Source organism: Chaetodon trifascialis, chromosome 24 (assembly GCF_039877785.1).
Source record: "Chaetodon trifascialis isolate fChaTrf1 chromosome 24, fChaTrf1.hap1, whole genome shotgun sequence".
Taxonomy (NCBI): Eukaryota; Metazoa; Chordata; class Actinopteri; order Chaetodontiformes; family Chaetodontidae; genus Chaetodon; species Chaetodon trifascialis.
In genome coordinates this window covers 1,236,819-1,253,782 of record NC_092079.1, presented here as the reverse complement: position 1 = coordinate 1,253,782, position 16,964 = coordinate 1,236,819, and the positions used below count along the sequence as shown (strand labels likewise).

Sequence of the window (16,964 nt, the reverse complement as noted above, 5' to 3'; positions counted from 1 at the left end):
ATTAACTGAGTAACTCATTAACTGATTGTTTTCGAGCTCTAATTTTTCAATTCATGTTTTTTCTTTCAAGGAATTCCTGGAAGGAGTCGAAATGCATCCCACATTTGAATTTCCTGACTGTGTTTGATACAGAATTGATATCCTGCCTGTGAGTTATGAAGCTGAATTGTGTTAATTTTCTGCATGGTACGCTCTGAATTTGAAGCTTCCTCTTTAAATCTGTAAATCAGTGCTCCACGTGTGTGTTTGGCCTTCAGAGATGACTGATGAACGTCTCAAAGCCTGATGCCTCCAGCGTCAGTGCTGAAACACTGAGTCTAACCCTGCATGTGAATCAGGAGTTTGCATGTCGTTGGTTCTCAGTTTTGTTGCGTGTGTGAAACCACGCTGTGACGTGGAGTTTTGTTGTGCTCATTGATTAACAAATGGCTCCTTCTGCCTTTTGCTTTTTGTGACGTGCTACAAGTTTCCCAGCAGAGCGACGCAATCATTGAAATCCACTGAAAACTGATGGGTTCACATGTAAAAAAGGATTTAGTTTCATTGTTCTTTCAGTACATTTTGTCTCTGAATGTAAGGTAACATTTGTGCCTCATAAAGACACAACATGGAGTGACTCCACTGACTCCATCTGACGTCTACAGTGACCTTCCTTTTGCTGCTAAACAGCTAAAATAACCCAATGACCGACTCTGTCATGTTGTCTGATTGCGATCATCATCAGAAGCAGCCAGACCAGCTGTCTTTGTAGCTGCAGTGTCCCGAACCAACAAAGCAGCTTCAAACAGACCTGCAAGTTTGGGCTTGTCGGCCAGTTTGATCACTTTTGTTGGTGTAAACTGGTCTCTCCAGTTGGACGAGTGTTTAAAGTTTACCTTCACTTCCTACCTTCGATGTGTCGCAGTTTGTTTTCTCCTCTGAAGCTCCAGCTGAAGGTAAAGTAACTCGTTTCAGGTGTTTTTTCCTCAAGCTGTCGTTACCTTAGCCTCAGCACAAATGCCATCAATCTGGAGCTTTGTCCATCGTTTCTCCAAACTCTGAGTTTAACTGTGAACTCGGGGTGAAGGAGTTGAAAGCAGCTCCATTAAAAACATCGGCCATGGATGTTTGTGAGTGTAAATGCTGGAATAAGAGCAGAAGCAGAGCGAATTGATCCTCAATAGTTGATGTAGAGACAGCAGGAAGAAGCATTCAGAGGGCTGTGAGGAGCTGAAACCTTTTATTTCTGAATTTAGTCTGTAACTGTGTCGCTAAATGAGCTGTCAGAGCTCTGAACTCTCCTCCAACAGCAACCAGTGTCGCTTCTTTTTCTCTCTTTGTGCTTCAAGACAAGTGAACAGGAATTAAATGAAAGATTCCTCTTTTAATATGACCTGAGAGGGCTTGATTGAGACAGGCTTTTATTTTGAAAGGATCTCTCAGTGGTGGAAAGTAACTCATTGACTCAACTGCTGTTTTGAAGAAGTACAGTCTAGAAGTACTTGTACTTTACTTGAGTATTTCTGCTATTTTATATTTCTCCTGTGTAAATATTTGACTTTCTCCTTCACTTATCGATGGTCGAGGATCATTGAGGCGTAAAGAAACTTTCAGTCATGTTGAATTTACTGAATATTCAAGAAACTGAAACTTCCTGTCAGATTCAGTCAGTGTGTGTCAGTGGATGTCAACGGTCGTCCAGGCATCGCATGTTCACTTCACTGCAGCTTCATGGCGCCATCTAGTGGATTGATGGAAGTACAGCAGCTCAGCCTCGCACTGCTGTCTGGCTGCATTCAGCTGACACTGATATGAAAGATGAGATAACAGCCAATCAGAGGAGGAGCAGCTGATATTTGGACAGAAGAAACCATGAAAGGATGATTTCAGCTGATGTGCACATGAATGATTTGTGTTCTCTCTCCAGATCAAAGTGTGTGTGAGCTGACGTGAGTTCAGCAACATGAACAGAGAGGACAGAGAGGAGGGAGTCCATCCCTCTAAAATCAGTCTATGTGGGGACGATGACGTCCAGACCGAAGCTCAGAGGTGAGACGCAGATCTCTGACTGTCCAGGACTCGTCTCCATGTCAGAGCACTCAATTCTGTCCACCATCATTATTCACACTCAAAGCTCTGTGTGTGTTGTGTTGAAGGCCAGAGCAGCAGGACCCACCAGACTCTGCTGAACCTGGACCCAGCTGTGTGTCCTTCAGGAGTAACCAGTCAATGGATGCCATCATTAATTTTAAACAGGAACATGTCTCTGACAGACAGTAAGTTGTTCTCAGTATTAAAGTCGTGTTGGACAATTTGAACTGAAATGTTCATATTTCCGTACTCATTTCCGTCCTCCACTGCTGATGTTTGTCCTCATTAAATCCAGTCTGACCAGTTGTCCTTCTAATGTTCGTATTGTCCTAGAATGATGATGAAGGTTAGAGTTAGATTAGTGTTAAAGGACATTTGTCCAGTCTGTCCCTAAACAGCACTGACATGTCCACATGGGACACTGCAAGCTGATGATAATATGAGGCTTTAGTACAAATCCAGTGGGGACCTTCCAAAGTCTCTTGACCATCGAACTTCTTGCAGTCTCGTGATGCAAACGTTCAAAAACAGACCAACAGAGTTGGTGCTGATGGACTCCGCAGTTTAGTTTGTTGTCTGTCAATCACAGTAAAATCTGCTCAGAAATCAGTCCATTGAGTCCTGCTTCGGTCCAAGATTTGATGGACAAATGAAGCGATGATCCACAGACTGAAGTCATTCAGCTTCATGTTTTATTGAACTTTGGTATGTTGATCCTTTTCTTGTTGATAGTTGCTAGTTTCTCCAGCAGCTTCTGAGTCTGAAGAAGAAAAAGTAAATTTCCATCCCTGGTGGTCTTCCTCTGTGTCTGACAGGATCTATGGGAGACCAGCTTCTGCTGGACCTGAGCCTGAACCGGGACCTGGACCCAGCTGTGTGTCCTTGAAGAGGAAACGGCCATTTGGTTGCCTTAATATCTCCAAAGATCGACCGTCTGCTGCAAGGAGGTAAACTGTTAATAACATTAAAATCTTACAGATTCTTGTTTGAACTGTTTTTTTTATCCAGAGAAGTTTTTTAAACCTATTTGTTGATTTTCAGCATCATTCTTCTTCTCATTCGTTTATATCCTCCCATGTGGAGGCTGCCCAGTATAACCAGTCTTCAACTCTTGACTCCAGTTGAACATTTCCTCCACACACACGTTCTGACTGATGACTGCATGAGTATGAAACAGTGACTTGATTGAGGCCAACAGATGCTAACGAAGGCTAACCCTGATTCCACTGAGTTCCTCCATCAAATCAACATGTTGTGTTTTTCAGTCATGTGACAACACAAACACAAACATGTCAGTGATAACAGCTGGACTGAGATCAGCTGCTGTGAAACACAGAATGAAGCAACACAGAGAGTGTGTGGAAACACACAGTCTGTTTGTGATTGATGCTGCTGATGGATTCGCAAAGTCAAGAAAAACACTGACGGTGGCATCATGGCGCCTCACATTAGGTTGTGCCTCTGTGAAGACGTCTGATGCAGAGAAGAAAGAGCCAGAACAAGTTGTATGAGCAACAGCTGCACCTGTTTCCTTCATGTAGTCCAGAGAAGAATGTTCCAGCTTTCATCTGAAACACAGCTGGATGTGAAGTCACCCTCAGCTTTGCTTTGATCCCGTTTTCTCTGCTTCTCTCTTTGGTTTCCTCATGTTTCACTCACTTTATTGTGACTCACTGCCAATTTGTGCTGGACAGGTAGCATCCAGTTAGCTTGTGTGAGCTGTGTGATGCTGTCCACAGTATTATAGGGGTCGATGAGAACTGGAGGGACTCAACCAGACAAACTGGTCAACCAACACAGTAAAGTGAAAGTTGCACAGAAATGCAGACTGGACTGTTGATTCGCAGTGGTATCAGCAGTACCAGCAACACTTTTAATGTCTGATTCAATGTTGGAATCAACACTTTAGCTCAAAGGACCTTCAGCTGGTGTTTGTCTCTGTGTGGACGGACATGATATGAGCGAGTTCTTCATGATTCATCCATAGAGTCCACCAGGAGAGCTCAGAGGTTCCCAGTGGTCAGTCTGCCCAGCAGCATCAAACTCACCTGGACGCCATATTTGTGGTCTGTACATGGACAACAGTTGCTTTCACATCTGTTCTGTTAACAATAATGTCCATGCTGCACTTTTTAGACCAGTGGACCGTCAGTCTGTCCATCATGGATCTGATGTTTGCTTCCATGATTTCACTTTGTGTCATTTATATCATCTTCTGTTCCAGCTGCTGGAGGAGAACATTGTCTCTTTTGTGAGGAACGAGCTGAAGAAGAACAAGACAGCTCTGAGTTCAGATTACCCAGAATGCTTAGAGAGTCAGGGGGAGGATGAGGAGGTGTTGGACGGTGAGGATGCAGAGCAGAGGAGGACGAGCAGAGAGGCATTTGTGAAGATCACGCTGCACTTCCTGAGGAGAATGAAGGAGGAGGAGCTGGCTGAGCGTCTGCAAAGCAGTAAGAGGGTGTCTCTAAAGGTTTAACTGTTGGATCAATGAATATTCACTGAGGTCTCAACAGATGCACCAAAATATGTTTAGACTAGGACATTAAATTCTCATATGAACTTTATCAATCACTCATTGATTTATTTGTTGTGTCTTCATTCAGGAAGTTCTGTTGATGTATGTCGGCGTAAACTTAAATCTAACCTGAAGGAGAAGTTCCAGTGTGTGTTTGAGGGGATCGCTAAAGCAGGAAACCGGACCCTTCTGAATCAGATCTACACAGAGCTCTTCATCACAGAGGGAGGGACTGGACAGGTCAATGATGAACATGAGGTCAGAGAGATTAATACAGCATCCAGGAAACCACACGGACCAGAAACCACAGTTAGACAAGAAGACATCTTTAAAGCCTCACCTGGACGAGATGAACCAATCAGAACAGTGATGACAAGGGGAGTGGCTGGCATTGGGAAGACGGTCTTAACACAGAGGTTCACTCTGGACTGGGCCGAAGACAAAGCCCACCAGGACATACAGTTCATGTTTCTGTTCACTTTCAGAGAGCTGAATGTGCTGAAAGAGAAAAAGTTCAGCCTGGTGGAACTTGTTCATCACTTCTTTCCTGAAACCAAAGAAGCAGGAATCTGCAGGTTTGAAGAGTTCAGGGTTTTGTTCATCTTTGACGGTCTGGATGAGTGTCGACTTCCTCTGGACTTCCGCAACAATGAGATCCTGACTGATGTCACAAAGTCCACCTCAGTGGATGTGCTGCTGACAAACCTCATCAGGAGGAAACTGCTTCCCTCTGCTCTCCTCTGGATAACCACACGACCTGCAGCGGGCAATCAGATCCCTCCTGAGTGTGTTGACATGGTGACAGAGGTCAGAGGGTTCACTGATGAACAGAAGGAGGAGTACTTCAGGAAGAGGTTCAGAGACAGGGAGCAGGCCAAAAGAATCATTTTCCACATCAAGACATCACGAAGACTCCACATCATGTGCCACATCCCGGTCTTCTGCTGGATCACTGCTACAGCTCTGGAGGATGTGATGAAGACCAGAAATGAAGGACAGCTGCCCAAGACCCTGACTCAGATGTACATCCACTTCCTGGTGGTTCAGTCCAAAGTGAAGAACATCACGTATGATGGAGGAGCTGAGTCAGATCCTCAGTGGACTCCAGAGAGCAGGAAGATGATTGAGTCTCTGGGAAAACTGGCTTTTGAGCAGCTGCAGAAAGGAAACCTGATCTTCTACCAATCAGACCTGACAGAGTGTGGCATCGATATCAGAGCAGCCTCCATCTACTCAGAAGTGTTCACACAGATCTTCATAGATGAGAGAGGACTGCACCAGGACAAGGTGTTCTGCTTCGTCCATCTGAGTGTTCAGGAGTTCCTGGCTGCTCTTCATGTCCATCTGACCTTCATCAACTCTGGAGTCAATCTGCTGTCAGAAGAACAAACAACCTACCATGAATCTGCAGAGACACACTTGTACCGGAGTGCTGTGGACAAGGCCTTACAGAATCTAAATGGACACTTGGACTTGTTCCTCCGATTTCTCCTGGGTCTTTCACTGCGGACCACTCAGACTCTCCGACAAAGCCAACTGACACAGACAGGAAGTGGCTCAGAAACCAATCAGGTAACAGTGGACTACATCAAGAAGAAGATTGAAGAGACTCCCTCTGCAGAGAAAAGCATCAATCTGTTCCACTGTCTGAATGAACTGAATGATCCTTCTGTAGTGGATCAGATCCAACAGTCCCTGAGTTCAGGAAGACTCTCCACAGATGAACTCTCTCCTGCTCAGTGGTCAGCTCTGGTCTTCATCTTACTGTCATCAGAAAAAGATCTGGACGTGTTTGACCTGAAGAAATTCTCTGCTTCAGAGGAGGCTCTTCTGAGGCTGCTGCCAGTGGTCAAAGCCTCTAAGAAAGCTCTGTAAGTACAGAGATAGTGAAGTTTCTTCATCAATAAATACTCTGATATCTAACTTACTGTTTGCTTCCTTCCTTTGTCTCTTCAGACTGAGCGGCTGTAACCTCTCAGAGAGAAGCTGTGAAGCTCTGTCCTCAGTCATCAGATCCCAGTCCTCCAACCTGAGACAGCTGGACCTGAGTAACAACAACCTGCAGGATTCAGGAGTGAAGCTGCTGTCTGTTGGACTCGAGAGTCCAAACTGTACACTGGAAACTCTCAGGTCAGATCATGTTGACGTCTCTCTTTAACCTCAGAAGTCCACACATTTGACACATATATACATTGATTGACAGATGTTTTCTCTCAATGTACCTTTTATTTATGAAGCCCGGCTGAGATGGAAATCCTCATTTATGTTTTGTTGTCATGTGACTTTGATAAGTAGATTTCACTTTATTCCTGATTCAGTCATGATTAATTACCACAACAGTGTCACTGAGGACCTCAGGAAGTGAAGTGTTGAGTGTGAAGTCGTTAATCTAAAACACAGAAGCTGTTGAGAATTATTATGTGTTGTAAATCCTCCCATGTGATGCCGCTCAGCCTGTCAGATCTCTGCATTCTGAGAGCAATGATTTGACGGACACAGCAGGATTCTCAGATGAGCTTCCATGTGTGTTGTTCTGTGTTTTCAGGCTGTCAGGCTGTCTGATCACAGAGGAAGGCTGTGCTTCTCTGGCCTCAGCTCTGAGATCCAACCCCTTCCATCTGAGAGAGCTGGACGTGAGCTACAATCATCCAGGAGACTCAGGAGTAATGCTGCTGTCTGCTCGACGAGAGGATCCTCACTGCAGACTGGACACTCTCAGGTATGAAGAGGCTGCTGCAGCCACAGTCAGTCAGTGTGAAAGAGGAGGAAGAGCTGGAAACATGTTGTCTGTCTTTTTGGTTGATGGTGGATATGAGTGAGACATGAACAATCACACATGTAGGACACCTTTGTCCTTTGATCACAACATAAACACTTGTTGAACATGAAAAAGACACATTTGTGTTGGAGGTCTCAAGGAGAACATCTCTAGGAACAAACATGATAATGACCTGTTGGTCATCATTGATCCAATGACTCCAAATCAGTTATATTTAGTTCAAACTGTTGGAACCTGACAACCACAGGACAGAGCAGGACTTATTTATTCACCGTATTCACACATGTAATGAACACATGAAGCACAGTCACATATGGGACATGACGAGGAGAACCGTGTCCAATAATAAATGATTAAAGCTCTGTTGGTTTGTTGAGTGAAGACAAAGTCAGACTGATTATTAATCATCACAGGTGGGAGAGCAAGAGAGCGATCAATGAGTGAAGCAGCTTAGAATAGAAGTCAGCAACAGATTGAAATGAGCTGATGAAGGCAGATTTAATGATGAGAGAGAATCAGTGTCGCTGTCAGTGTCTGAGCAGAGCTGAAGAGGTTTAGGGGCAGCAGGGAGAAGCAGGCCGCATCAACATATTGTGTTTGTGTGTATGAGAGTAATGTAACGTCCATGTTTGCATGCTGAAAGAGGAGGTGCTGCTCTGACCCCCCTCCTCCTTTCAGGGTGGAGCCTGCTGGAGTCCGATGGTTGAGACCAGGTCTGAGGAAGTGTAAGTGTGTCTTTAATTTGACTGATGAAAACCAAGCAGAGCACATTCAGCCATCTTCAAACTGTGACATCACTCATTCACATCTCTGATGTCATCATCAGACTGTCTGTCAACCAACAGCTGATCAATCAATAACCGCAGCTGTTTTCCTCTTCTTCTCTCCATCAGATTCCTATGAACTCAAACCGGACACAAACACAGTGAACAGAAAGATCAAACTGTCTGACAACAACAGGAAGATGACACATGTGAGAGAGGATCAGTCATATCCTGATCACCCAGAAAGGTTTGACCATTGTCCTCAGCTTCTGTGTGGAACTGGTGTGACTGGTCGCTGTTACTGGGAGGTCGAGTGGACAGGAAGAGTTGATGTATCAGTGAGTTACAGAAGAATCAGACGGAAAGGAGACAGGAGAGAGTGTTTGTTTGGAGAGAATGATCAGTCCTGGAGTCTGTTGTGCTCTTATGGTTGTTTCTATGCCCGTCACAATAACATAAAAACATTCATCACCTCCTCCTCCTCCGTCTCTAACAGAGTAGGAGTGTATGTGGACTGTCCTGCTGGCACTCTGTCCTTCTACAGAGTGTCCTCTGACTCACTGATCCACCTCCACACCTTCAACACCACATTCACTGGACCTCTTTATCCTGGCTTTGGCTTTGGACGCTGGTCCTGGTTCATTTCCTGGTTCTGTTCTCGTCCCTCAGTGTCTCTGTGTCCTCTGTAGGAGGGACAGTCTCTTCCTGTTAGAAAAACACTGCTGAACAGATCAGTTGAGTTTGTGCAGGATCTCAGTCACATCAGTCTTTCAGGTTATTGGAATAAATTGATCAATGAACTTTGTTGAAAATTATTGAAAAGATTCCTCATTTACTTTGTAAACTTCTTCCACTTCCAGTCCTTTAAAGATGGAAGCTGTGATCATTAAAGTGTGGAAACGCTGTTGACTTGAACCTTCAGCTGTGTGTTGATTTTAATTCTGAATCTTGTTCCAGTCAAAGCTGAATGTTGCTGTGAGTGTTTGTTTTGTCTCTCAGATCAGGACTTGAGGTCCACCGATACACTTTTTTCAGGGCTGATACAGATTATTAGAAATCAAGGAGACAGATAACCGTTAAAATATGAGATATCATCTTGATTGTTTCACTTCAAGTTGTGTTTTCATGGTTCATTTTACTCAACAACATCAAGCTTTTTTCATCGACTTTTAGAAAAGTCTTCAAACTTCAACGGAACGTAAGAAACAACCGAAAGGAAGAAAACTTTATCAACATCAGAGATGCAGAATTTATTGAGAAAAATTAGTTTGATTTTATTGGAGTTTTTCTGTCCTGCAGCTTTTTCATATTCGATGTAAAAAGAGGAAAAACAACAACAGAAAAATGGGTTGAAAAACTGGACTGAGGAGGCTTCATCATCACCAAAAATGAACCACAAAATAATAGAAATTATATGAAATGAAAGATAATTTCTCTTATTGTGTCTTCCATCAAGGCTGGTTTATTGTGCTGACTATTTATTGAGTGTTGGATGGTGGAGATGGTTGCAGGTGGACTTGCAGGTTGCAGGTGGTGTTCTGATGGTCTGTAGGAGCTGTGGAAGAGTCTCCAGGTGAGTCCAGATCCTGCAGATCTTTATTCATCAATCTTGATTCTCTGCCCCTCATTTGGGTTTTGGATGTTAAAAACAGACATTAAACATCAGTTTGTCTTGAGGAACTAACAGTTGACTGATGCTGTGTGGACCAGGATTCACACTGATCATTCGGATCAATATGTTCTGATCGGTATTGATGACAGCAGAGAGATGAGGATTGGCGATATCGTCCACATCAGTATGAGGGTCGGTATGAATATGTGTGTTGATGATGGTGTCTTTGTGAGTCACTTTAACAGTCCAGTTCCATCCAGATCAATGTGAAGCATTAATGTTTGTATTGATCACATCACTGTTGGTATCAGTGTGGTTAACAGCAGTCGCTCAGACACTGCTAATAACATATTTCAGCCTTTTTATCATTGAAAAACACTTCATGTCATCTGTGTCAAACTGACATCATGCAGTTTATCTCTTCACCACCAGAGGGTGACACATCACCACCAATGAAAAGTCCAGTGAGGAGGATTCAGTGGAAGTGATGAGGTTGCAGATTGCAGCCAACTGAATCCACATCGCCTCACCTTCCCTATGGCGACAAAGTCTCTCTTTGGAGTCAGTGTGTGATTTGTCTGTTCAGGGCTCCTGTAGAAACATGGTGGTGCAAGATGGAGGACCTGCTGCCTCTCTAGTTATCAAGACTCATTCTGAGGTCACCAAAACACGAGGAGAAGAAGAAGTCTGGGATGATTATAATGGCAGAAGTGGTGTCAGAGAACAAATTTCAACATGAAGACACGAGAGGATTTGTTTTACTGCAGGGCGTGGCCGGCAGGTCTGGTCCGGCCTCCTCCTCTTCTGAGCACACCTGACACCAATCACTCATTCAAGACCCACCTGCTGCCATCCGGACTGTTCAGGGGTCTCATTTATAAAACTTGCTTACGCACAAAACGGGGCATAAAAGTTGCGTACGCAACTTCCTACGCAAAGGTTGTGATTTATAAAAATAAACTTAGCGTGAGTTTGTCCTGGGGTCTCATTTATAAAACTTGCTTACACACAAAACGGGGCATAAAAATTGCGTACGCAACTTCCTACGCAAAGGTTGTGATTTATAAAAATAAACAGCGTGAGAATGTGCGCACCGGTACGCCAACTTTGATGCTTGCTTAGAACATTTTGGAGACAGGGGGAACTGGCGGTGCAGATGGTGAGGTGGTGAATTGAAGCCAGACTGATCTCATACATTTAATGTCATCACATATCAGACTTATAGACCCGCGTAATCATAAACACCTAAGTCTGCAGTGTTATACATATGTTCCTTTAGTGAGCCGTTAGGCCTACTACTCTATGCACAATGTTCATATGTCATACTTCCATCTTCAAATGATACAGAACGGTGGATGGCACTGATTGATTAGTAGTAATTGTGACAAGGTGTGTAACAATCATTCAATTTGCTGAGTAAGCATATAAATAGTGCGGTGACACTCGTGCGTAATGCTGCATAATGGATGCGCTGGCACTGCTGGAAGATCACGCAAATGGTAGGATCAGGATGGAGAGAAGTTTTAGGGACCACGGAGATTTTCTGGCCCGTGATGATGACTGGCTAATAAGCCGATTTAGATTTCCTAGAGCGGTGCTCTTGGATCTATGTGCTGAACTGGGCCCAGTGTTAGATAGACCCACCCGCCGGAACCGCGCCATCCCGGTGCATATCCAGGTGCTGACCACTCTGGGGTTCCTGGCGACTGGCTCCTTTCAGCGGGAATTAGCCGACAGGTAAGTGTTTGATATGATTATTATTATATATTATTATAAATATAATATAATATTATATTATATTATTATATATTATATAATGTTACATTGTCTGTCTAAAGCCCCTTTTGGGTATGATATAATTCAGTTAAATTATGTCCTTAGGTCTGGGATATCGCAGCCATCCCTCAGCGCCATAATGCCAGCCGTTTTGGATGGCATTATAAAAATGACCAGTCGATACATCAGGTTTCCTTACACTGTGGGTGAACAGGCCGACATTAAAAGGCAATTTGCAGCAATGTCCGGTTTCCCAAATGTAATCGGCGCAATTGACTGTACTCACATTGCTATAAGGGCTCCGAGTGAAAATGAATTTGCTTATGTGAACCGAAAAAATGTGCATTCACTCAATGTACAAATTATTTGTACGTCGTACATGATCTTGACGAATGTAGTGGCACGGTGGCCTGGGTCAACACATGACTCATTCATCCTGACGCACAGTAGTGTAGGGAGCAGGCTGCAGGCAGGCGCTGCGCGTGATGGCTGGCTCCTGGGTAAGTACATAAACACCATTGTATAGATTCTACCCATTAAAGCCTGATGTATAATTACTCCTCTGTTATACCTTGCAGGTGACAGTGGCTACCCCCTAAAGCGCTGGCTCCTCACCCCCTTCACCAACCCGCAGAGCGCAGAGGAGGTGCGCTTCAATGTGGCACACTCTCGCGCGCGCTCCGTCGTGGAGAGAGCCATCGGTCTCCTCAAAGCTCGGTGGAGGTGTTTGGATGCCTCGGGGGGCAGACTGCTTTATCACCCTACAAAGGTGTGTAAAATAATAATGGCTTGTGGAGTTCTGCACAATGTGGCACTGGGGAATGCTGTTCCCTTCCCGCATGGCCCCCCTCCCCCACACCACGAGGACCCGGATCCACAACCACCTCCCCGACATGAGGAATTTCAGCAGGGAGCAAGGCTCCGTGAAGGTGTCATGCGGCGTTTTAAACAAGACGGCAAGTATGTTTCATTTTTTAACAAGATCTTTAATGGAGCTGGCAATGTCAGACATGACCTCACACATGTTGCCCATCACTGTGCGTATTTTCCGGAGCTCGTCACGGATTTCATTAATGGCACTGATGGTGTCCCTTTTTGTTTGAAGGACAGCGTCTGTCAGGATCCGACCACTTCTAGGCGCGCCATGCGGTCGGGACGCACTGGTGCTGGGTACAGCCAGGCCTTCAGCCACGGTGCCAGGACACGCCGTGCCCGGAACCTCCTCGTCACCCACCGCTTCCAACTCCACAATGACTGGGGACACAAAGAAGTCAACTACCTTTTCACAAGTCTTAAAATATTTACTTTAATAAACAGATAAAACTGTACTTTACCAGTCTCCTCTGTGGTCTCTGCCAAATCGGTGTCTCCTTCCTTCTCTGACACTATGCCATACACGCTGGCCGTACCAAGGATCGAGGCTATCTTGGTGTCCAGCGGTGTGGGTTCAGGTGCGCCCTTGCCCCCACCAGTAGCAGATGCGCTTCGACGGTGCCATGCCACTTTCTTCTTGGCCTCCACCTTCAAATCCGATCACTTCTTTTTAATTTCTGCCACAGAACGCTCTGTGGCACTGTAACTGTTCACTGCGGTGACGACGTGCTGCCACTCATTTCTTTTTATTTTATTCGTGACGCCACTACTGTGACCACCAAACAAAATATCTTTTCTGGCCTCAACCTCACCCACAAGCACCTCGATTTCACCCTCCGTAAAATTTCTTTTTCTTTTTTCTGCCATGATCGAACATAAAGTGCCATTGATCAGCAGGCATATTTATATGCAAAGACATTCATGAGGTACTTTGCATTGACCATTCATGGTAAAATGTGGGTCTGTCGGGGGCGGGATGTGAGGTGAATCCACCTGCGCAATCTTCCAGGTGGAGTGTGATTTATAAAGGGAAAATTGCGTGCAGGTGTGAGTACGCACGGTTTTATAAATCCGAATATTTTTTTGGCGTACGCCATTTCCAGCTTTTGGGCGTACGCACACTTTTAGTATGGATTCCACGCAATGTTTTATAAATGAGGCCCCTGATCTTCTAAGTACCTTTTGCTCATTGTTGTCTTGCTTCCTGTCTGCCTCCATGACTCCTGTTCCTTGTGCTCAGCTGCCAACCTCGCGCTCCAGCCGACGCCCTGTCAGTCTGGACCGTGAGTCTCTGGAACTGGACTCCCTCTTGGCCTGTCCAATCTCCGCCTACTCGTCAGCTTCAGTGTGTGGATCTCCAAGATTTGTAATTGGGTCTATTTACTGCTACCTGGACCAGAGGGAGGGAAGAAGGGAGTGGTGAGTGGCGGACCACAGTCAGTGAAAGCCAAGTATTTTCAGGATGTCTCAGCTGTTTGTGAAGTAAGAAGATTAACAAAGAAGGACAGAAGGAAGACAAGGTTCAGATGATCCTGCACGCTGCAGGAGGTTCAGATTCTTTCATTTTGGGCTCTGGGTGAAGTTAATACTTGTTGGCTGCTTTTCAGCTTCATGGTCCCAGTTTTTGTGATGTTTTGTTGGTTTGAAAAGAGAAACTTCAGACTGAGCTCAATGAAAGTTTGGACCTTTTTAGCAAACAGCTGATGAGCAGAGTTTATCATCTCGAGTGCAGAAACCAAAAGATTCAACTGTGAAAGATGGAAATTAAAAAGGGAAAATTCACACAGTCACTTAAAGCTGAACAGAAAACTCAATTCTTCTTCTGTCATCTTCATTTTATTGTCCTTGTTAGTGTTGGAAAGTAACCGAGTACATTTGCTCCATTAGTTCAGCACAAATTTAGATACCTGTATTTCCTCTTTGTCCTACTTATACTTGTACTCTTGTCTGATATTTCCTGTGAGGAGCCACGTTCCTCTGACAGTCTTTGATTTGAACTTCATTACCCAGAACTCCTGCGTGGTGACTTGGTCACTGACCAGGTGAGCCTGTGAAGCTCAGTGTGATGCTGCCCTCTGGTGGCTGCAGCAATCTGTGCTGCTGATGGTTTGTGTGGATTTTCATGGTGATGGTTGACTTTGAAGAGTTGCTGCTGGATGTTGATGTTTGTCTTCTTTCTGTCCATGAAGCTTTATTTAAACAGGAGTCCATCTCTGCTGCTTTTTTACTGGAACAGCTTCAAGTATTCTCACAGCTTCACATCATGTTTTCACTTGTTTGAAGAAATCTGTTTATAGCTCAGTCGCAGGCAGAAATAAGCACATCCAGAGTTTTTTTTAAGATGCTGATTGATTTTCTCTTCAGTTTCTGAAACGAATCCAGTGTGAACTCTCAGAAATAAAGACAGACTTGCTGCAGCATTAATGTAAATGATTCAAGTATCAATAAAGGTCCAACGTGTCAGAGATGGCCAGAACTCCAGAGTCAAACCACTGCCACTGTCCTCCTGGCCTGCTGTCTGGTTCTGGCATTATGCAGAACCCTCAGTGGGGGACAGTGGGCCATCAGAGTTTGTGGTCGGGGACCTCTCACATCTGGTGTAGAAGGTGTTGAGTTCCTCAGCTGCTCTGGAGGACGGCCTGATAGCAGGACCTTTCTTCTTGTAGTCAGTGATGGTCCTGAGTGGGTTCCAGATGGCTGCTGGTTCTGGTCTTGGTGCTTGAATCAGCTCTGACTTCACTGAGCTGTTTGGCAAACCAGGGCTTGTGGTTTTGGACCTCATGATGGTTTTGGTTGTGAGGCAGACCTGCTGATAGAAGTTGATATACAAAAATTTGAATATCATGAAAAAGTTGAATATTTTTTCAGTCATTTCAGAAAGTGAAACTCATATTATAAAGATTCATTACACACAGAGTGAAATATTGCAGCCTGTATTTCTTGTAATGTTGATGATTCTGCTTACATTAGCTTACAGCTAATGAAAACCCAAAATTCAGTCTCAGAAAATTAGAATATTGTGAAAAAGTCAGCTAATTAACTCAAAGCACCTGCAGAGGTTTCCTGAGCCTTTGAATGGTCTCAGTCTGGATCAGTAGTTGACACAATCATGAGGACAACTGCTGACTTGACAGATGTCCTGAAGACACTCATTGACACCCTCCACAAGGCTGGAGTCAGTGCATCAGGAGCCACCACACACAAACGTGTCCTTGAAATGGGCTACAAGTGTCACAGTCCTCGTGTCAACCTGCTCCTGATCCAGAGACGACGTCAGAAGCGTCTTACCTGGACTGAGGAGAAGAAAGACTGTTGCTCAGTGGTCCCCAGTCCTCTTTTCAGATGAAAGTCCATTTTGTGTTTTATTTGGAAATCAAGGTCCCAGAGTGTGGAGGAAGAGTGGAGAGGCCCAGAATCCAAGTTGCCTGAAATCAAGTGTGAAAAACATCAACAGGCTTTTCACAAGTTGGACTTTTTTGTGTTATAAATCCTTTTGTTTGGATCGATCTCATGAAATATTCCAATTTTTTGAGATGCTGGATTTTTGATTTTCATGAGTTGTAAGCCATAATTGTTAAAATTAAAACAAAAAGGCTATAAATATTTCAGTTTAAGTGTAATAAATCTAAAATATATGAAATTTTTGCAGTTTGAATTAAATGACAGGAAAACATGAACTTTTCAATGATATTTATTTTTTGAGATGCAGCTGTTCTTGTACTTTACTTGAGTATTTCTGCGAGGTTTCATAGCCAAGATCCAGGTTCTGTACAGTGACATTTCGAGTGTTCTGAAAATTAATGGAGGTCTGAGTGCTCCTTTTAGTGTTCAGAGGGGGTCAGACAGGGCTGCTCTTTGTCCGGCATGCTCTACTCGTCAGCCATCGAGCCTCTGCTTCAGACGCTGAGACATGATCTGAGAGGTGTTCGTTTGGCTGACTGTGACGTCTCTTTAAACTGTCAGCGTACGCAGACAATGTCGTCGTCCTGGGCAACACACAGAAAGACATCGATGAACGAGTGAACCTGTTCACTCCTGTGTCATCAGCCAAAGTAAACTAGGGGAAGAGTGAGGCGGTCATGGTGGGGGACAGGCTGGGAGATTGGCTCAGGTTACCTGGAGGATTAGTCTGGAAAAGGGGGGGCTAAGGTATCTGGGAGTCCTTCTGGGCAACAACAGTTTTTACAGAAAAACCGGGATGAAGTTTAAGAAAAGGTCAAAGATCAGCTGATGAAGTAGAAGTGGATTTTACCCAAAATGTCTTACAGAGGCCGTGTTCTGGTAATTAACGATCTAGTTTCTTCTGCTCTGTGGCATTGGTTGGGCTGAATGCTGGTTCCTGTGGTTGAGAATGCGGAAGTCCACACTGCTGAGTTCAGCTTTTAGGGAGCTGCTCAGGACTTGGACAGTTTCCAGGCAGTGTGTGGTTATGGGGGGGACAAATCATCTTTGATCACGTGCTGATGTGACTGTAACACCTCTGGGAAGAAGCATGTAGGTGTGAAATGTCACGAATAAAGACTTTATACAAAATCAAGCCTCTCTCTCTCTCTCTCTCTCTCTCTCTCTCTC

The 16,964-nt window shown here is 44.5% G+C and overlaps 1 protein-coding gene across 2 annotated transcripts in view; it reads left to right on the top strand.

Annotated features, from left to right (window-relative positions):
* Nucleotides 1-16,964, top strand: part of LOC139352064 (NLR family CARD domain-containing protein 3-like) — an 88,973-nt gene that overhangs the window by 24,421 nt on the left and 47,588 nt on the right. The window contains exons 3-10 of one of the 2 annotated variants that reach the window (XM_070994113.1): nucleotides 2,886-3,017; nucleotides 4,058-4,136; nucleotides 4,295-4,523; nucleotides 4,677-6,459; nucleotides 6,545-6,718; nucleotides 7,134-7,307; nucleotides 8,046-8,092; nucleotides 8,261-9,044. In XM_070994113.1, coding sequence (XP_070850214.1) covers nucleotides 2,886-3,017; nucleotides 4,058-4,136; nucleotides 4,295-4,523; nucleotides 4,677-6,459; nucleotides 6,545-6,718; nucleotides 7,134-7,307; nucleotides 8,046-8,092; nucleotides 8,261-8,820 — 3,178 coding nt within the window. In that variant the 3' untranslated portion in view covers nucleotides 8,821-9,044. Of the gene's footprint in view, nucleotides 1-2,885; nucleotides 3,018-4,057; nucleotides 4,137-4,294; nucleotides 4,524-4,676; nucleotides 6,460-6,544; nucleotides 6,719-7,133; nucleotides 7,308-8,045; nucleotides 8,093-8,260; nucleotides 9,045-16,964 lie in introns of those variants that run through there. The other variant, XM_070994114.1, reaches the window with a different exon arrangement.